This window comes from Xenopus laevis, chromosome 3L, assembly GCF_017654675.1.
Source record: "Xenopus laevis strain J_2021 chromosome 3L, Xenopus_laevis_v10.1, whole genome shotgun sequence".
NCBI classification, from domain to species: Eukaryota; Metazoa; Chordata; class Amphibia; order Anura; family Pipidae; genus Xenopus; species Xenopus laevis.
In genome coordinates this window covers 19,086,079-19,108,871 of record NC_054375.1, presented here as the reverse complement: position 1 = coordinate 19,108,871, position 22,793 = coordinate 19,086,079, and the positions used below count along the sequence as shown (strand labels likewise).

The window sequence follows — 22,793 nt, the reverse complement described above, 5'->3', positions numbered from 1 at the left end:
AATTTGGAGGATGGCCCTTAATCACTTTCCTAGGAAAGATCCATATGCCTCCACATTTAGCCCCCCTTTGGTATAATCCACGATTTCCACATTTAGAAACCATCCCGGACCCTGGGATTTGGGCCCAGTACAATATTAAATATGTAGACCATATTACGGAGAATGGTGCTTTATTGTCTTTTGACTCACTGAAGGCCAAATATAATTTACCGAACCAGATGTTTTTTCGTTACATTCAACTAAGACATGCCTGGAAGGCCCAATTCGGCGATTCTGTCTTAGATTCCTCCCCTCGGAGGTTAGAGGAAATGATATTTACCCCTGAACTCCCAAAACCAATCTCCCAATACTATTCTTTATTAAATACACCAGAGAACCCGGTTTTACCTACACTGTATGCTAAATGGAACCAGGATATACCGAACCTCACCCCTGATGTTTGGGATGAAATACTGGAAACACATAATGCATAATGATTAGTGCTAAAGATAAAATGATACAGTTTAGATACATGCATAGGTCCTATCTAACACCACACAGATTACATCTCATAAATTCCGATATCCCAGACATCTGCCCAAAATGTGGTCATACTCCAGCGGATTACATTCACATGGAATTGAGTTGCCGGCACATACAGGTATTTTGGGGGAAAGTGGTTACTGAAATAAGTCATATAATGGCTCTCATAATCCCACTTGATCCACTAATTTTACTACTGAACCAGGTAGCAGAAACCAGAAAGAGCATTAATGTGTTATCTCCTAATTCAAGCAAAGAGACGTATTGCTCTTAATTGGAAATCGAAACAACCTCCAAAAAGGAAGCAATGGGTGGAAATGGTAAATGCCTCTGTTTCTATGTATCAGCTTACATACTTAAATAGGGGTTGCCCAAAAAAGTTCGATAAGATTTGGTCCTTGTGGCTCTCCGAGCATCTACCAGGCCTCTTACCTCAGGCTAACTGATGAGAATGTAATCCATCCTCCGCCCTCCCTTGGTCAAGAATGACAGTTGAGCGCATAGAGGGAAAATTGTGTCTTTATTGTTCACAGTAGTTATACACACAGTTTCTTGCAACATTAAATCATAGAGACAGTCATGATGTTGGTTATAAATGATACATGTTCATTGTCTTAATAACAGGATGTCATATAGACGGTACAAAACATCTGAATTTATATGCTGACTGTTGTAAACAACTGTGTTAATTTATATCTGTATTTTTATTTTTTATTTTTGTTTGTTTGTATGTGGGACAGTTAAAACTAAATAAAAACAAATTTGAAAAAAAAATATATAATTGCAGGTACTGTTTTAATACTATCACAGGTACTTGCCCAATTTTAAAATGTGTTTCCTGTAATAGAATGATGCTAGCATGAAGTATTTGGGTATTACCTGTTTGTTTGAACCATTTACACGTTTCTTGCTATTAACCACTTTACATATGCCCTGCCAGGAGGGGAGGGGGAGGTTTGGGAAGGACAAAAAGAATGACACAATTTAATTGCTACCACATAGTTGGAGGGGTAATTAACTTCAATTGTTCAACCTTGGTGGCGAGAAGTGCCATTGCACTTACTAAAGAGGTATTATTATTTCTGGCCAGTGGCGTCTTTTACTTGGATCATTTATTGTATACCCACCCGTGACTGCCTTATACCATCCGAGCCATTTTGATTACTGGTATCACCTATATGGGGCAGGCTTGGGTAATTACTCATTAACTGCCACTGGACAAAACCTTAAAATAAAAGACAAAAATATGATTCCATATTGCTTGCAGACAAGACTATCTACTGTAATGTGTATGCTCATCAACCAAGTACTATCACATTTGTGAATCCTATATAGAATATATCGTAGAGTAATACAAAATCACCTCAGCCGACTCACACAACATAGTTTATATTGCTATAGTTACCCTCCTTGTGGTTGTGCTCTCTTGGCCTGAAAATGATTTCTTCTTTCAGCGCATAGCTGTTCAAACAACACAGAATGTCCCGTGGGGCTTCCAAAGGTGATTTTTTAGGCTTAAAGGGGACATTTCATATAACCTTCATATTCACATATATTACACAACCTTCCTTAACACATGTAATGATGCAGAAAGAAAAACGTTTTGAAAGTATTTTACCTCCTAGAACTGTCATTATATCAGAGCTGCGGAGAGAACCTCTCTGGTCGGTGTCTAGGCTGAAATGAAGAGTGGGAGTGTCTGTTCATTCTCTCACAGGAAGTAGTCACAGCACTGACTGACAGGCTGAACTCAGGAGCTGTAGCAGCGAAACCCCTCCCCTCCCACCCTCTGTCCTGTGTGTCCCAGCCTGCCCATAACTGTCTTATGCTGCTGCCTGACCATTCACTTATAACTATATATCTTACATGCTCAACATAAATCAATAGATGTGAAGGTTAATACAAACTGTAATAGTAATGTAATAGTATTTTCTTTTAAAGTACAACAGTATTGCCCTGTGTTCCACAGCAAATAGGCATCAGTCACAAATGTACCTGGACATAATCTATAGTCCATAATATATTGTTATACACTGTGCAACTCCCTGACTTTACATTTATTACATTATAAAACTTATACAAACAGTGTACATTAGTATTTACTGCTATGATATTGCAGAACAGCAGCTGTAGGTTTGTTTTCCTTCATATTTATATATGAGCAGGTGCAGGGAGTTGCAAGGGAGTAAATGCAGCTGTTCTGGAACAATTTATGACCAGGTGCAGGGAGTTGCAAGGTAAAATGCAGCTGTTCTGAGATAATTTAGAATCAGGTGCAGGTAGTTGCAAGGGTGAATGCAGCTGTTGTGGAACAATTTATAATCAGGTGCAGGGAGTTGCAGGGTAAAGTGCAGCTATTATTGAACAATTTATGACCAGGTGCAGGGAGTTGCAAGGGGAAATGCAGCTGTTCTGGAACAATTTATGACCAGGTGCAGGGAGTTACGAGGGGAAATGCAGCTGTTGTGGAACAATTTATAACCAGGTGCAGGGAGTTACAAGGGGAAATGCAGCTGTTGTGGAACAATTTATAACCAGGTGCAGGGAGTTGTAAGAGGAAGTGCAGCTTTTCTGGAACAATTTATAATCAGGTGCAGGGAGTTGCAAGGTAAAATGCAGCTGTATTGGAACAATTTATGACCAGGTGCAGGGAGTTGCAAGGTAAAATGCAGCTGTTCTGAGATAATTTAGAATCAGGTGCAGGTAGTTGCAAGGGGGGATGCAGCTGTTGTGGAACAATTTATAATCAGGTGCAGGGAGTTGCAGGGTAAAGTGCAGCTATTATTGAACAATTTATGACTAGGTGCAGGGAGTTGCAAGGTAAAATGCAGCTGTTTTGGAACAATTTATGACCAGGTGCAGGGAGTTGCAAGGTAAAATGCAGCTGTTCTGGAACAATTTATGACCAGGTGCAGGGAGTTGCAAGGGGAATGCAGCTGTTGTGGAATAATTTATAACCAGGTGCAGGGAGTTGCAAGGTAAAATGCAGCTGTTCTGGAACAATTTATGACCAGGTGCAGAGAGTTGCAAGGGGAAATGCAGCTGTTGTGGAACAATTTATAATCAGGCGCAGGAAGTTGCAGGGTAAAATGCAGCTGTCATGGAACAGTTTATAATCAGGTGCAGGGAGTTGTAAGAGGAAGTGCAGCTTTTCTGGAACAATTTATAATCAGGTGCAGGGAGTTGCAAGGTAAAATGCAGCTGTATTGGAACAATTTATGACCAGGTGCTGGGAGTTGCATGGTAGAATGCAGCTGTTCTGGAACAATTTATAATGAGGTGCAGGGAGTTGCAAGGAGAAATGCAGCTGTTGTGGAACAGTTTATGACCAGGTGCAGGGAGTTGCAAGGGGAAATGCAGCTGTTATGGAACAATTTATGATCAGGTGAAGGGGAAATTCAGCTGTTATGGAACAATTTATAGGGAGGTGCAGGGAGTTGCAAGGGAATAAATGCAGCTGTTCTGGGATAATTTATGATCCGGTGCAGGGAGTTGCAAGGGGAAATACAGCAGTTATGGAACAATTTATAGGGAGGTGCAGGGAGTTGCAAGGGAATAAATGCAGCTGTTCTGGAATGATTTATGATCAGGTGCAGGGAGTTGCAAGGGGAAATGCAGCTGATGTTCTGGAATTGTATACCATCTAATAACAGATGCAGGGAGTTACAAAGGAAAACCCATAAGACGTTGATTGCTGTTTGTATACAACATAATACTGTGTATAAAATGACTATGGTACTTACACTAACTGCTCATACACATTGCCCCCAGAAAAGAATAAAATACTTTTAGCAGCAGATTATGTATTATTTATACAGAAGTTTGCTTTTGGGGGGGGGTTGAAGGTTCCTGATATCCGGACCTTCAACCTAGCTTCCATTACAAGATACCTTATAGAGTGGATATCTGGAGGAGAAAGATTTACTAACCCGAAACTTGAAATTTTTCATAACACCTTCCCAAACATTTTGGCTATTGAACATCATAAATGGAACGAGGTACCCAATGTTTTTAAAACGAATCCCCTATTCAGAGACTCACTTTTTACTCGGAAATTTTTGTTTTCTAGCCACAATTTTAATCATATGCAGACCCCTTTTATGCCTCTACAACTCCTTTGGAGAAACTCAAAATCTGGCAATCCTTCTTTCCTTTCTTGTAAGAGAAATAATTTACCTCAACTAATGAAAGATGTGGTAGATCCTGCTAAAGGCAACTTATTAAACTGACCTGAGTTTAGATGTCACAACAACCTTAACCCTGGTGACCACTCCAAGTACATTTCATTAAAAGTGGTTTGATTGGAGTCCAAAATAAAGAATCTTTTGCTCTTCAGAAACACTGGTTAGCAAAGTCAATTAATGATTTTATCGAAAATCCTGACTTAATGAGCATTGGTCTCATTTCTCAAAAACTTTGGTCTTCCGGTAATAAGCACAAACATCCTCTTAATAAAGTGGCAGAAAAGTGGTTGGGTTATTTACAAACAGCAATTACTCCTTCCCAACTCTCACATTCCATTAGTAATTATAACAAATATTTGGTGTCTGAAAACTGGAGAGTACAACACTTTAAATTGGTACACTTGGGCTATGGTAAATTGTATAAAAGGACATCGAGCTTGGGCTCCCAGTCCTTCTGTCCGAAATGTAAACAACAAAAAGTAGACTTATTTCACTACTTTTGGAGTTGTCCTAATGTATACAGGGTATGGTTCACCTTGGAGAAGTTTTTGAATCTCAAATTTAAGCTCCATATTAAATTAAACCCAAAATTTGCACTACTACATCTGGATTCTCCAGGACTCGGTCCAACGGGGCGACCCAAACCCCTAAGTGATTTATTGCTCAACCTAATTTTGTTGTTTACAGACACTACTAAGAAATTGTTGTTCTTAAATTGGCTGTCTGAATCCACTCCTTCTTTACCAGATATACAGTCCCTTTTAAATCAACTCTGCTGGCAAGAAGCGATAAGGATTAAATCAGCAGAACCCCATCTTAAAAGAAGATTTACTGATATTTGGTCAATATTCTGGGACCAAATTGATTCTAGTTTTAAACCACGTATTCTGGACTTGTTACAGTTATAATTTTCTTATAGTGGTTAATCTGATGTGTTCATAAAAAGTAGTTGTCATTCCTTGTATGATTATACGGTTAAGAACCTTACATAAATTCACTGAGCGTAATTAGTTTGTTGGTTTTGGTTTAATTTACTTGTTTGTAATCTAGTATAGTGTTTAGGTGGCATCACCAATTAAAAACTATATTTTATTTTTCTTTCTGTGCATTTAGCCACAACAAGTTGTATAGGTGTGCCTTATTGCATAGCTTTGTTCTTTGATCTTTGTTTGAAATCCTGCTTGTTTAATTTGAAAACAATAAAAACAGTTAAACAGAAGTTTGCTTTTCTTTCTTTTCCACAATTATTGCAGGGCAAGAGAAAGGGACAAGCAGTGAAGGGAGGGGGAGGAAAACAAACAGGACAGAGAGAGGGTTAAATAAATAGGACTGAGAGGGAGAGAAAGGAGCAGGGAAGGGAAAACCAGCAGTAAGGACTGAGAGAGACATCACAGAAACACCCACTCCTCCCTCACTGGCTGTTGCTCTATAGCTTATACAGAAAGAGCCTTCGGCTGCAGCTCAGATACTGAAGAGTCTGAGACAGGAAGTTTTAAAGGGGGAGGGCTGAGAACAGTTTTCAAGCAAATACAGACATTTTTTGATGCAAAAGATATTAAAATAAAAACACTTTCTTCTATTTTACATTATTTGAAATGGTTTGATGCATTGTGAAAATTTATGCTATATGTCCCCTTTAAACACCCTATGTGCCCTTTCAATGTCAATCAGCGTATTCAGCTCTCTGTCGAGGATGCAATGGCGTCTAGCTTGGACGTCTAGTTGCGAGCTCCACGTAGGGTGTAGCTTAATTTGCCAGTTAAAGGCTATGCGTAAGACATATAACAGACCGCAAAGATGGAATAGTTGACGGTATTCACAGTCGGATTATTGTCGGAAATCTGGTTTGGCAAGAGGTGGATAAAAAAAGGGCATAGCACAACATATGGCAGTTGGGGCAGCACGAACGCCACAAACACAACAAGAAGTACTCAAGGTACTCAAGTTACACAAGAGATGCAAGCGGTTTGTGAGAGCAGTTGGTCCGCAAATCTGCACAGCACTGCAAAGTGGCGCTCCACCATTATTCCTTCTGAACACTGCGGTATTGAGGTATTGAGGCGAGGGTCGCCGTGTGGGGTGCTTCCCGGTTTTTCCTTTGATCTTCGGCATAGGAGAAGTGCTGGCCCACCATTTGGTTCAGCGCAGGAACGAGGTATCAATCTACCGTAACACCGCAGCATTGTGGAGAAGGGTGATTGAGCGGCCTGCGGTTGGATCTCCAATCTCCAACCTTCGTTTGGATAAAGACAGGAGCAGGCCGAGTAGAGGTGGGGAAGCACCAGGGATAGAGGGGTGCGTGATTTGGTCTATCAGGTCGTGACATGGGATATCCGCTGGACTAGACTTTTTCTTTCTCATTACATGCGGGGGTGAAACATCGATCCCGAGAGATCTGTGATCACTTCAAAGGGACATATAGCATAAATTTTCACAATGCATCAAACCATTTCAAATAATGTAAAATAGAAGAAAGTGTTTTTATTTTAATACCTTTTGCATCAAAAAATGTCTGTATTTGCTTTGAAACTTCCTGTCTCAGACTCTTCAGTATCTGAGCTTCAGCCGACGGCTCTTTCTGTATAAGATATAGAGCAACAGCCAGTGAGGGAGGAGTGGGTGTGTCTGTGATCTCTCTCTCAGTCCTTCCCTGCAGACTTCTGTTAACCCTTACTGCTGGTTTTCCCTTCCCTGCTCCTTTCTCTCCCTCTGTGTCCTATTTATTTAACCCCCTCTCTGCCCTGTTTGTTTTCCTCCCCCCTCCCTTCACTGCTTGTTCCTTTCTCTTGCCCTGCAATAATTGTGGAAAAGAAAGAAAAGCAAACTTCTGTATAAATAATACATAATCTGCTGCTAAAAGTAATTTATTCTTTTCTGGGGGCAATGTGTATGAGCAGTTAGTGTAAGTACCATAGTCATTTTATACACATTATTATGTTGTATACAAACAGCAATCAACGTCTTATGGGTTTTCCTTTGTAACTCCCTGCATCTGTTATTAGATGGTATACAATTCCAGAACATCAGCTGCATTTATTCCCTTGCAACTCCCAGCACCTCATTATAAATTGTTCCATAACAGCTGCATTTCCCCTTGCAACTCCCTGCACCTGATCATAAATTATCCCAGAACAGCTGCATTTATTCCCTTGCAACTCCCTGCACCTCCCTATAAATTGTTCCATAACAGCTGCATTTCCCCTTGCAACTCCCTGCACCTCCCTATAAATTGTTCCATAACAGCTGCATTTCCCCTTGCAACTTCCTGCACCTGATCATAAATTATCCAAGAACAGCTGCATTTTTTCCCTTGCAACTCCCTGCACCTCCCTATAAATTGTTCCATAACTGCTGTATTTCCCCTTGCAACTCCCTGCACCGGATCATAAATTATCCCAGAACAGCTGCATTTATTCCCTTGCAACTCCCTGCACCTCCCTATAAATTGTTCCATAACAGCTGCATTTCCCCTTGCAACTTCCTGCACCTGATCATAAATTATCCAAGAACAGCTACATTTATTCCCTTGCAACTCCCTGCACCTCCCTATAAATTGTTCCATAACTGCTGTATTTCCCCTTGCAACTCCCTGCACCGGATCATAAATTATCCCAGAAAAGCTGCATTTATTCCCTTGCAACTCCCTGCACCTCCCTGTAAATTGTTCCATAACAGCTGCATTTCCCCTTGGAACTCCCTGCACCTCCCTATAAATTGTTCCATAACAGCTGAATTTCCCCTTGCAACTCCCTGCACCTGATCATAAATTGTTCCATAACAGCTGCATTTCCCCTTGCAACCACCTGCACCTGGTCATAAACTGTTCCACAACAGCTGTATTTCCCCTTACAACTCCCTGCACCTGATCATAACTGCTCCACAACAGCTGCATTTCTCCTTGCAACTCCCTGCACCTCATTATAAATTGTTCCAGAACAGCTGCATTTTACCTTGCAACTCCCAGCACCTGGTCATAAATTGTTCCAATACAGCTGCATTTTACCTTGCAACTCCCTGCACCTGATTATAAATTGTTCCAGAAAAGCTGCACTTCCCCTTGCAACTCTCTGCACCTGATTATAAACTGTTCCACAACAGCTGCATTTCCCCTTGCAACTCCCTGCACCTGGTCATAAATTGTTCCAGAACAGCTGCATTTCCCCTTGCAACTCCCTGCACCTGGTCATAAACTGTTCCACAACAGCTGCATTCCCCTTGCAACTCCCTGCACCTGGTCATAAATTGTTCCAGAACAGCTGCATTTTACCTTGCAACTCCCTGCACCTGGTTATAAATTGTTCCACAACAGCTGCATTCCCCTTGCAACTCCCTGCACCTGGTCATAAATTGTTCCAAAACAGCTGCATTGTACCTTGCAACCCTCTGCACCTAGTCATAAATTGTTCAATAATAGCTGCATTTTACCCTGCAACTCCCTGCACCTGATTATAAATTGTTCCATAACAGCTGCATTCCCCCTTGCAACTCCCTGCACCTGATTCTAAATTATCTCAGAACAGCTGCATTTTACCTTGCAACTCCCTGCACCTGGTCATAAATTGTTCCAGAACAGCTGCATTTACTGCCTTGCAACTCCCTACACCTGCTCATATATCAATATGAAGGAAAACAAACCTACAGCTGCTGTTCTGCAATATCATAGCAGTAAATACTAATGTACACTGTTTTTTAAGTTTTATAATGTAATAAATGTAAAGTCAGGGAGGCTCATTTATTAACGCAGCGCTAAAAAGAGCTCAGAGGTCTGATATTTGCCCAGAACATGCGAGTATTTATTAATGTTACGCACAACCCTGCAAGATACCTTAAAAAGTGCGATTGTGCGCTATTGTAGACGCAGGCAGTTGAGACGGTGCGGAACTGCGTCTCAGTTGTCGCAATGCTTATAATAAATTGTGCGCTCTGGAAGTCCGCAAAGGTAAGGCTTAGTTGTGCGCATGTATGAACGCACATCTTATTTTAGTTGCGCTACCTATCGCGCATATTGCGTTCAATGTGCCCCACCTGCGTTTATTTTTACGCAAATATTTCTTTGCTTCCAAAGGTTTTTCGGCATCCTGGAACTCTTAAAGGAACCTTGGTCTCTTTTAAAATGTTGGGGGCAAGACCTGGTTGCTTGTTCTCCTTTGAGTTATCTTTTAGTTTAACATTTGGTTAGTGGTTATCATTTTCCATTAGTTGTAGAGTTTGTTTTAATTAGCTTTTTATTTAGCAGTTCTCTTGTTTGCAGTTTTAGCAATGTGTTTGCTAGGGTCCAAATTACCCTAGCAAACATGCATTGATTTCAGTAATAGATTCAGATATGAAAAGGTTAGGCTTTCAATAGAAACTGGAGTAATAGACACAGCATTTGGCTTCTGAAAAACAAACATCCCCACCAACAGGCAGCAGACACTAATTGCCAGAACCCAAATTAGCAGTATTGCCCTGCACACATAAGTAAAATTGACATTCAATCAACATGAATTGCAAAAATGCGAACAAACTAGCGCAGCTATTTTGAAGAGCGTTACTATTACGCCACCAAGAGGCTGTCGTCAAAATTGTGGTGCTGTTGTGTGGGCCCAAATGTGCGAATATATAGACGCAACTCTGTGACAGCCGCAGTACAAGCGTATTGTAGCCACGCCCCAGACACGGCCCTCTCAAACACGGCATAGTTTGCGACATAAATGCCCAATCTTTTGCGCAAAGCGCATAAAAAAGCCATCGCAAAAGCTAAGTGATAAGCGCAATAACACGCAAATATATTTGCGGTGTCACTTGTGATGGCGCAGTCAAATTTTGCGTCCAATTATGCGCTGCGATAATAAATGAGCCTCAGGGAGTTGCACAGTGTATAACAATATATTATGGACTATAGATTATGTCCAGGTACATTTGTGACTGATGCCTATTTGCTGTGGAACACAGGACAATACTGTTGTACTTTAAATAAAAGAAAATACTATTACTATTACATTACTATTACAGTTTGTATTAACCTTCACATCTATTGATTTATGTTGAGCATATAAGATATATAGTTAGAAGTGAATGATCAGGCAGCGGCATAAGACAGTTATGTGCAGGCTGGGACACACAGGACAGAGGATGGGAGGGGAGGGGTTTGGCTGCTACAGCTCCTGAGTTCAGCCTGTCAGTCAGTGCTGTGATTACTTCCTGTGAGAGAATGAACAGACACTCCCACTCTTCATTTCAGCCTAGACACCGACCAGAGAGGTTCTCTCTGCAGCTCTGATATAATGAGGAGTTCTAGGAGGTAAAATGCTTTCAAAACGTTTTTCTTTCTGCATCATTACATGTTTTGAGGAAGGATGTGTAATATATCTGAATATGAAGGTTATATGAAATGTCCAATTTCATATTCACGCCTGCACCCGCACTTCTATCCACATCTGAACTGCACTCGCTGTATACACACCCGTACGGCACCTCATTATACTGCATTGCTCTGGACTGTACTGCAGTTTTACTGGACCTAACCACAGAGGTGCAGCAAAAAGCAGGGAAGCGGGGGGGTCTGATTGCATCAGATTTGTACCCTACATCACGCTCTTCATTATATGTGCATCGAAGAATATCCCTTGAAGTCCTGAACTATCCTAGATCTAGTACATACTACTGCTAAATTAAAAAAGAAAAGAAAAAAACAAGCTTTGGGCTGCCACTATATAGGGCAGCTAATTGTTTACATCTGCTTAATCTGTTATCCCTTCAAATAAAGATGGGAAAGCCACAGAAATTAAATCCAGAGAAGGAGAAGACACAGTAGAAAAGAAAACCACCTTCACAAGCAGAGGTCACCTATTTCTAAGAAAGAAACCAGAGCGGGGGAGTCACAAGACGGGTTCTGGAGAGGATTTGGCAGACATACATCAGGCAGATCTGCAGTCGGAATCATCGGAGCAAGAGGAAGCATCTAACATGTCTAACAATAATGACCTGGAGGTGGGCATTGAAAGTACCGTTTCTATTTTTGCAGATGATACTAAATTGTGCAGAACTATAGGTTCCATGCAGGATGCTGCCACTTTGCAGAGTGATTTGTCTAAATTGGAAAAGTGGGCAGCAAACTGGAAAATGAGGTTCAATGTTGATAAATGCAAGGTTATGCACTTTGGCAAAAATAAAATAAATGCAAGTTATACATTAAATGGCAGTGTGTTGGGAGTTTCCTTAAATGAGAAGGATCTAGGGGTCTTTGTAGATAACAAGTTGTCTAATTCTGGGCAGTGTCATTCTGTGGCTACTAAAGCAAATAAAGTTCTGTCTTGCATAAAAAAGGGCATTAACTCAAGGAATGAAAACATAATTATGCCTCTTTATAGGTCCCTGGTAAGGCCTCATCTGGAGTATGCAGTGCAGTTTTGGACTCCAGTCCTTAAGAGGGATATAAATGAGCTGGAGATAGTGCAGAGACGTGCAACTAAATTGGTTAGAGGGATGGAAGACTAAGTTTGTATTCAAGAGACCCAGCATTGTTATACTTGATTTCCTGTTGTTGACCTGTTAGCCTGGCAATTATACACCAGTAAATTTGACATCTGTGTTTGGAAAATTATTTGAAGGCTTGTTAAGGGATCACATTCAAAATTTTGTCCTAGTGAATGGCATTATGAGCAGCAATCAGCATGACTTTATGAGGGATAGATCGTCAGACAAATTGAATTGCTTTTTATGACGAGGTTAGTAAGATGCTGGACAGTGGGGGGCAGTAGATGTGATCTATTTGGATTTTGCCAAAGTGTTTGATACCGTGCCCCACAAACGACTGCTTTCTAAACTAAGGACTGTTGGGCTTAATGGAGTTGTTTGCTCATGGATAGGAAGCTGGCTACAGGATAGTGTACAGAGGTTGTTAATGGTACATTCTCTGCTTGGACTAAGGTTCTTAGTGGGGTCCCTCATGGCTCTGTATTGGGTCGACTTTCATTTAACTTGTTCATTAATGACTTAGGGGAGGGTATTGTAAGTAATGTATCAGTGTTTCAAGATGACACAAAACTACCCAGCCCAATTAATTCTATCCAGGATGCGGCATCCTTGCAACAGGATCTTGACAAACTGGCAATCTGGGCAGCTAAGTAGCAAATGAGATTCAATGTTGATAGTTTTACATCCCAGGTGCATGACTTTACATTTGTAAAGTCATGCACCTGGGATGTAAAAATATCCAAGCCACTTATACCCTTGATGGGACTGCACTAGGCAAATCCATTATGGAAAAGGACCTTGGAGTCCTTGCAGATGATATCTGCAGCAAGTAATGCCAGTCAGCAGCATCAAGGGAAAATAAGGTCTTGAGGTATTAAAAGGGGCATTGATTCACGTAATTGAGCAGTCATTCTTCACTTTATTGAGCACTGGTAAGGCCCCATCTAGAAAATGCCATACAGTTTTGGTCTCCATCACTCAAACAGGACATTATTGTATTAGTGAGGGTACAGAGAAGGGCAATTTGGCCAGTCTTTCCTCATAGCTTAGATTTACCATACCTGTTACCAGCTGATAAAAGGTATGGAAAATCTTAGCTACGAGGAAAGACTGGCCAAATTGGGGGATGTTCACGCTGGAGAAGAGGCGCTTAAGGAGTGATATGATAACTATGTATAAATATATAAGGGGCCAGTAGGTCTTTCCAGCTGATACAAGGTCACCCATCGTATTTATTTTTTTTTACAGTGAGAGCTGTGAAGATGTGAAATTCTCTCCCTAAATCAGTTGTACTGGCTGATACATTAGATAGCTTTAAGAAGGGGTTGGATGGCTTTTTAGCAAGTGATGGAATACAGGGTTATGGAATTTTTTTTTGCCTTCCTATGGATCAACTAGCAGTTAGGCAGGTTAAAATTGAGTTAAAAGGTTAAACTTGATGGACATGTCTTTTTTCAACCCACTTACTATGTTAATAATAAATCCCTGAAACGGCCTCACTTTGCATAAGCAAAACTAAATTGTTTTTCCAAAATGACACACTATTTCCAGGCAGATGCTGACTGATATCCCAAATGCTGGGTGCAGCATTTGGGATATCAGTAATTCTTTTGTTTTCACACAATAGGTTTCACAGTCAAAGATCATGGAGACAGATATTTTCATATTATATTTATTACCCCCACAGCACACTTGAATAAGCCTAGGACCCAAAAATTGGGGATAATGTAAAAAGAAATATTCAGTGCAATTAATAGCATTTCACACTGAAAACAACAAAGCAAAAATTTAAAATAGGTTACATTTTCCTTCACAGAAGGTTAGGTCTTGTCTTACAGCTAGCACTTAGTCAGCCACAAAGGAAATACATTGGATTACATGCTGCTGTTTACAGAATGAGATCGGAGAACAATAAGAAAGGGTTGGGGTGTAGGAGTTCAACTTGCATGTCTGCTTATCACATATATTCCCTATTTTAATTCTAATAATCACAACAAGGCCAATTCAGCACTCTGAAGTTTATGCTGTATGTATAATGGCGGTGCTTCATTAGAGGTGCATTTGTTTCTGCAAAGGAAAAAACAAACAAACAAACAGGACTTTGCCTTTCCCTTAAATACAACCCTTGGCCAGAAACACTGAAAAACCAAGGTTGTGGCTGGTGCAAGGTATTAACACTTGTGTAGATGAACCCTTAAAGGAATTGTTCAGTGTAGAAATAAAAACTAGGCAAATAAAAAGGTTGTGCAAAATAAAAAATGTTTCTAATACAGTTAAGGGAAAGTTGTGCTCACCACTAGTTTTTAAAATCATTAGGCGGGGGTGCAATGAGGGTGTGACCACAAAATACATATAGACAAATACAAGAGTCCTCTGCACTCAACCCATTATCAATATATTTAAGACAGAGACATTTTGTGTATACTGCTACTGAAAAATGACTTACCCTTTAAACAAAACAGGGATTTGGGATGACTTCGACGTAGTTGGCCAGCTTAAATACATTGCAATATATGGACAAACAATTCCTGTTTTGTTTAAAGGGTAAGGCATGTTTCAGTAGCAGTATGCACAAAATGTCTGTCTTAAATATATTGATAATGGGTTGAGTGCAGAGGACTCTTGTATTTGTCTAATACAGTTAGCCAAAAATGTAACGTATAAGGCTGGAGTGACTGGATGTGTAACATAATAGCCAGAACACTACTTCATGCTTTACAGCTCTCCTGGTTTCCACTGATTGGTTACCAGGCAGTAACCAATCAGTGACTTGAGGGGGGGCACATGGGTCATAAATGTTGCTTTTGAATCTGAGCTGAATGCTGAGGATCAATTGCAAACTCACTGAACAGTTATGTCCCATGTGGCCTTCCCTCAAGTCGCTGGCTAACTCAGAGTTAGAGAGCTGAAAAGCAGGAAGTAGTGTTCTAGCTATTATGTTGCACATCCAGTCACTCCAGCCTTTACATTTTTGGCTAACTAACTATATGAGAAACATTTTTTATTTTGCACAGCCTATTTACCTAGTTTTTATTTTAACACTGAACTGTTCCTTTAAACAATGTAGGATTAAGACACGAGTGATTTAGCAGCACTGATTTTCATGTTGCCAGAAGCAACAAAACCACAGCATATAAAGCAAATGTGCTTGAAAAGTTAAGAACCACCTCACATGGAGGAAAACAGGCGAATATTTTCTTGCAGAAAAATAATAAGATTTTTGCTTTTAAGTGTTGATTGCAGTTGATTGGTCACTAGTGCACCAGAGAATGCCGCCGCTCCCATGTAAGATATGCTATATGCAATAGGATGATAGCATGAAGAACAATCATCTGATATAGCCATTCCTGAACCATGGGCCATATATGCTATATGATGATAGCCATTCCTGAACCATGGGCCATGCTGCTTCATTACACAGACAAGGGCGATCACATCAAGGTTACAACTCTTTATCAGACTAAAATTGTCAGACTATAATTTTAAGGCCATGTGATCCTAATAGTATTAGCAGCTATATAGTATAAATTATTCATTAACACATTAACAAAGGCAAAACCGTGTCACCAGTCAATTGTCCTTACATAATCCTCTTGCTCCTTACTACAACCCTTACAGGGAAACTCCATCCAAATAAAGGGATAAATGCCATTTCCCACAATGAAACGACATTCTATGCAACTTGGCAATAAACATTAAGGGGGTTATTTATCAAAGGTAGAGTTTTATAGGTTTTTTTTATACGTCGAATTAACCAATAACTCGAATGTTTTCACATTTTTGAGGCTAAAATATCAATTGTAGTTATATAGCAGTATACTATAAAAAGAAAAATCTGCTGTGTAGCAGCCCTTCAATGGATAAAAGGCTCAGGTTACATAGCAGGTAAGCTCTGTAGACTATAACGGCGTTCTGCAAAGCTTATCTGTTATTCACTCAGGGGTGATCCGTTGGCTGCTGCCACCTGAGGCAGCAACCCCTCTCACAATTCACGCTTAAAAATTTACCGTTGGAGCAGGTCAAAAGGGGCTGCATCACTAGAGCAATGAGCGCTATAGCAGAGCCGATTTTCCAGTTTAAAAACCGGCAATTTGGCTCTTAAAGTTACAGGAGGTGGCTTTTTCCCGCCCCTTGTAACTGCCCGCTCACTGCCGACAGGGGCAAAGTTCACACCTTGCCTCATGGCAGGAGGTATCCCTGTGTCCACTATTTAACCCGTGACATTTAGCCCTATTTCAATTGCCTCCATTGCTAAACAGCTGCTTGTTTATATAAAAACCGGGTCTACTGCCAAACAGAACCTCCTATAGGGTGCCACTCCACATAGGGGCTACCAAACAGCCAATCACAGCCCTTATTTGGTAACCCTGAAACGTTTCAGATGCTTGTGTTTACCCTCCAACTCTTTTTACACTTGAATGTGGCACTAACACCAAAACAATTAAAGGTCAACTTTAACCCTTATATGCCAGGCGACACAGAATGCACGGATGGACATGAAAGTACTACTTCGCCATCAATTCTGTGTTCAATTGACCCATGCTTCACTGGTTGCTCACTGGTTAAAGTAAACTCAAAGGCTCAAGCTGGACCAGTTACCTGTGTTCCTCCAACAACAACAACTGAACTAAAACACCCAACATTTCAACATAGCCAGTGACCTCTGCAGATGAGGTTATTTAAGCAAAAGTGAACTGCAACCAGTGTTGCAATATTTTAACTTCGACAAATACAACATCTGGAGACTCACAGCTTTTTTTGCTTCCAGATTTAGGTTAGCATTCACAACATACCCTTTGCCTGCTTTAAATGCTTTTGCAAACTCCAACAACAGTGAAAAGATCAAACAATATCAGTTACGGTTCTTTGGTTATTGTGAACAAAGCTAGAGAAAGATTTTCAATGAAATGGATATTCTGCATGACAGTCATACACAGAGTAACCAGAATTTCAAATTTGCCTGTTCCCTAATGAATTGACTGAAAACTAGTCCACGTGTTGGCCCTACAGGGACTATTTTGGAAGATAAATATCCAAGAACACACTGGAGTTGAAAGAGAATCTGGATAAACAGGTGTGTGTAAAGGAACATCAAGCAACTTGGGCCGTTAGGCCTGGAGTGAATTTCAGTACAGCATTGCCTGGTTTTGGGTCCCTTTTTTTAAAAAAAATTAAGGCCAATGCAAATAAGTTATTTTTGACTGCAGCATTCACAGGGTAAAACTGAGAGCTAAAAACACCCACGTACCACCTACACCAACAGCAATCTGTAGAATTTTTTATTTGAAGTGACCATGTATCATGTAAATTAAACTTGATATAAGCCATAAATTGTTGAAAGAGCTTGTAATTATAAGCATCTTTCCAATATACATCCATTACGCTTTTTCACTGGGTTTAAGTGAAAATGTGTTCCTCCCAATGGACAAGCCAGCTGATATACACACCTTTGCAGATGTAGGCAAGGTAAACATTTTTTCCAAAACACAGAACCAGCAGTGTAGAAAAGGTTACTAAAATATACTGCTTTCAATGACAACTACATTTATATATTACTAGAATACCATTTGTAATGACCATTTGTTATGTTTTCTTTCATTAGGCAAATTTTTATTGGGGTTTACATCCCCTTTAAAGATTAATCACTTCGTATGACAATGATCTAACAATCCCGTGTTGCTTCAGCTGGAAGTTTGGTTGGAAATGGAAGCTTAAACTTAAAAGACCTATGAAATTTAGGATCAGGCATCTTGTAATAGAAAATACACTGTCTTTATAAGGGAGGTTTATCCTCTGTGTATATTTAAGTCTAAGGGGCCTGCATATTGCATTCAGACAACACTCATTGGTCTGTATGTTTGCATTTATAACACAAGAGGGAGCTGTTATGTGTCTGCTTCAATGTGCATCTTAAGACTATGAATGCTTTTGCCTATAACAGCTCCCACTCCTGCATAAAAGCAAATACAACAAATGTGATTTGCTCTCACATTTTCACTGCCAAAGTAAAAATAAATGGAACCACAGTGATGAAATATGCATGCTCAACGGCAGGACAAGCCTTTGAAGGAAGAAGTAAGGCTCCCAGAGTAGAGATCAATAATAATTGACTGTACAATGGTGCAATACATATTGTGGTTTCCAAGCTCAATGGGGTTATTCTCCTTTAAATTAACTTTTAGTATGATGTAGTGAGTGATATTCTAAGAATCTGCAATTGGTTTTCATTTTTTATGTTTTTTTTATGAGCTATTTAGCTTTCTATTCAGCAGCTCTCCAATTTGCAATTTCAGCAATCTGGTTGCTAGGCTCCAAATTACCCTAGTAACCATGCATTGATTTGAATGAGTGACTGGAAAAGGAGATGCCATATTAATAGGAGAGGCCTGAATAGAAAGATGAGTAATAAAAAGGAGCAATAACAATAAATGTATCATTAGAGAAAATTCAGAAGTTGCTTAGAATTAGCCATTCAATAACATACTCAAAGTTAACTTAAAGTCACCCATCCCTTTAATGTCTCACACTGTAAATGATCAAGAGCTTTAATCCGTGCATTCTGAGTTCAATAGTACCTGTGGGCCTGGTTTCATGAGTGGTAAGACATTTGATAAAACTATTATTTAATCATTAAAAAAAACATAAAGTTCTTTCTGGTAAAGTGTTGTAGGAGCCAAAGGTTTCTATTGGGTGTATCCATTGATACCATTATGTTAGTAATTCATGCACAATGTCTTTCATGAAAAGCATGATCATATACATTTTGTCTGTTCCTGCACAATCTCCTCTTCAAAATCATTGCCTGCAGTTTCCGTTTTGATCTGTGCGACTCCAAGTCGACAAAGGTTGTCTCTAATCACCACCTCTCCCGGCTGGCAGCTCTGTACGATATCATTGATCTGTCTATTGACAATCTCACGGCTGGTTAGGAAGTCCATGAGTCTGTTGTAGAGGTAATAGTGTGTGGCATTTTCAAAGTTAATTTGGTTGTGCCTAATATTACTGGTCTTGCTGTCTCTCATGGCAGTGATGATAGCACCATATGGCTCTAGTTCGCGGCACAAATAGAGGGAATGGTGCTGAGACGTTGGGTCGCAGGATCCTTTCTGCTCAGCCATGGCATGGACTATCCTTCTCGAAGCCAATTTGGTAACAGGGTGTTGAATCGATGTGTCGTTCCTTGTCACATTCATGCTGTAATGTCGATCCAGCAGTTCTGGGCAGGACACATACTAAATGATAAAAATAGCACAATTAAAATATTCCAATATTAAAATATTGGAAAAAAAAAAAAACATTTAAAGGTAAGTTCAGTGTGGTATTTTTTCCTTCTTGCCTGATTTCCAGTTCAGGGGGTGCTGGAGAGCAAAAACTGCACTGTACACAATACATCACAAGGGGATGGGGGAGATTGCTCCATTCAAGTTTGGAAATATTACATAGCAGGTAAGCTCTGTAGACTATAACGGCGTTCTACAAAGCTTATCTGTTATTCACTCAGGGGTGATCCGTTGGCTGCTGCCATCTGAGGCAGCAACCCCAATGCCACCCCCCTCTCATGATTCATGCTTAAAAGTTTAACATTGGAGCAGGTCAAAAGGGGCTGCATCACTAGAGCAATGAGCGCTATAGCGCTCTCTGCAATAGCAAAACCGGAAATTCGGCTCTTAAAGTTACAGGAGGTGGCTTTTTCCGCCCCTTGTAACTGCCCGCTCACTGCCGCCAGGGGCAAAGTTCACACCTTGCGTCATGGCAGGAGGTATCCCTGTGTCAGCAACATGCTGCAACCACATGCACAATGGGCTAAGATGCCCCAACCTCCCCAACTCCAAATGTTTCTAGACAGCACCTGTGTTGTCTAAATATGAAAGAAACTCCCAAACTTGGCTACAACTCCCAAACTTGGCTACAACTCCCAAACTTGGCTATAACTCCCACCCTTCCCAACTACAGTCAGGTGATCCAACTGGTGTCTAATAAAAGGGCAGCCAAGTTTGGGAGTTTTACTTTGAAAGCAGCTAGTAAGTTGCAGGTAAAACTTAGTCCCTTTGTAAAATGTATAATGAAGCAAATTCATCTGATTCTAAATGAATCAGATGAAAATTGAGCGTAGGACTGGCCAGATCTGGGATGACTTTGACGTGGTTGGCCAGTTTAAATATATTGCAATATATGGACAAACAATCCCTGTTTTGATTAAAGGGTAAGGCATTTTTTAGTAGAAGTATGCACAAAATGTCTATGTCTTAAATACATTGATAATGGGTTGAGTGCAGAGGACTCTTGTATTTGTCTATATATATATATATATATATATATATATATATATATATATATATATATATATATATATATATATATATATATATATACATAAATACATACAAAAAATAAAATAAAAAAAATAATATATATATATATATATATATATATATATATATATATATATATATATATATATATATATATATATATATATATATACACACACATACATATATATATACACATATGCAGAGAGGAGCCAGAACCCTGCAAAAATGTAGTTAACTGCCCGGGTGTCGGTCAAAAGAAAAAAGGATCTCCATACCTAAAACGTGACTATGAAGATTTTCATTCATCCAGGTCATAGTATATCTAGTATAGGTCAATCTAAAAACAACTGGACTTGCCGAGTAATCAATGAAGACGTTTCACTACTCATCCGAGCAGCTTCTTCAGTTCAACTGACTGGTGTGGGAAGTTCTCGGCATATAAACTCTTCCACTAATCCATTTACAATGGCACATTGTAACTCTTCAAAGAGGTGACATCTGAAGAAACTCACAGAGGTGTTGATTCTGTGTAGTTGTGATAGGATTATCCAATGTGTCATGCAACTCCTAGATACAGGTGTTACTTGTGAGAGTTGCATGAATGGATGTGTGAAGTGTTCTGAATCCGCCGGGGTACAGATGTTAGAACAGCATTGTATGTAGCAGACAGGTGGAGGATTTTCAACAAACACCATGTCCCTGTGTTTTTTAAACCTAGCAACACACTGAGACAAAAACTGGTACACCCAAAGGATCCAACACCAAAAGAAAAACAAAGCAATGTGGTATACGGAGTCCAGTGTAGCGAGGAATGCACAGATCTATACATTGGGGAGACAAAACAACTGCTCTCCAAGCGAATGGCTCAGCACAGGAGGGAGAACTCTACAGGGCAAAACTCAGCTGTCTTTCTACACTTAAAAGACAAGGGACACTCCTTTGAAGACAGCAAGGTCCAAATCTTGGATAAAGAAGACCGCTGGTTTGAACGAGGCGTGAAAGAGGCGATTCATGTCAAGACCATCTCTGAACAGAGGACACCACCTGTCTGATACATACAATGCTGTTCTAACATCTGTACCCCGGCGGATTCAGAACAATTCACACATCCATTCAAGCAACTCTCACAAGTAACACCTGTATCTAGGAGTTGCATGACACATTGGATAATTCTATCACAACTACACAGAATCAACACCTCTGTGAGTTTCTTCAGATGTCACCTCTTTGAAGAGTTACAATGTGCCATTGTAAATGGATTAGTGGAAGAGTTTATATGCCGAGAACTTCCCACACCAGTCAGTTGAACTGAAGAAGCTGCTCGGATGAGTAGTGAAACGTCTTCATTGATTACTCAGCAAGTCCAGTTGTTTTTAGATTGACCTATACTAGACATACCTAAAACATTTATTTAAACATTAAATAATCCCAATAAGATTGTTTCTGGATGATAGGTTCCCAGACCCTATATATGTATATATATATATATATATATATATATATATATATATATATATATATATATATATATATATATATATATATATATATATATATATATATATATATATATATATATATATATATATATGTATGTACTGCATTTTCTCTTTTAGAAATCTTCCTATTTTGTTTCCACGTCCTTCTCACGGACTCTGTCAGTTCTCTACTACTTCAAATATCCAATTTTCTTTTTGTCTTGCTACATTTCAACATAATCATTAATTTGGCTAAGCACTTATTTCCCAGTAGTGATACAAACAGGGAGTCCCAGATAGGACCTGGACCACTGTGCTATGACACAGAATTTCAGCCATAAAGAATAACAAAGCTGCTGCTTTGTGAGAGGAAGGATGGGGAATTATAAATTAAGTAATTACAGGTGTGCAAAATGCTTGGGACCTGGCGTTAGGATATTTTAAGTATTTTAAGTCTACAAAAATTGTTTTATTATTCCAGAGAAAAAGGAAATAATTTTTTAAATGTAAATTATTTGATTAAAATAGAGTCTAGGGAGATGGGCTTCCTGTAATTCAGAGCTTTCTGGATAACTGGTTTCCAGATAAAGGATCTTATACCTGTGTATTAATGTGTACCTGGGCAAGTGCAAAAGTTACTGTAATTTACACAACATTTTCAGGTGCAAATACAGACTTTTTGTTTGAATGTCTGTGTTCGTGAATACACATCATAGTCAGATCTGTAGAGAAGAACCAGAAGGCTGCTTGGTAAAAAAAAGAGCAGAGTTCAGTGTTAGCCAAGAAATCAGTTACAGGAGTCTTATGCTGGCTCTGTCACAGGAATCTTGTTTTAT

The 22,793-nt window shown here is 39.7% G+C and overlaps 1 protein-coding gene across 10 annotated transcripts in view; it reads right to left on the bottom strand.

Moving 5' to 3' along the window:
• Positions 1 to 15,635: 15,635 nt before the first annotated feature.
• The window catches only part of hmgxb3.L (HMG-box containing 3 L homeolog), a 140,205-nt gene continuing 133,047 nt past the window's right edge, over positions 15,636 to 22,793 (bottom strand). For 9 of the 10 annotated variants that reach the window (XM_018251216.2, XM_018251210.2, XM_018251214.2 and 6 more), the window contains one exon: positions 15,636 to 19,396. In XM_018251216.2, coding sequence (XP_018106705.1) covers positions 18,917 to 19,396 — 480 coding nt within the window. In that variant the 3' untranslated portion in view covers positions 15,636 to 18,916. 10 annotated transcript variants of the gene reach the window in all.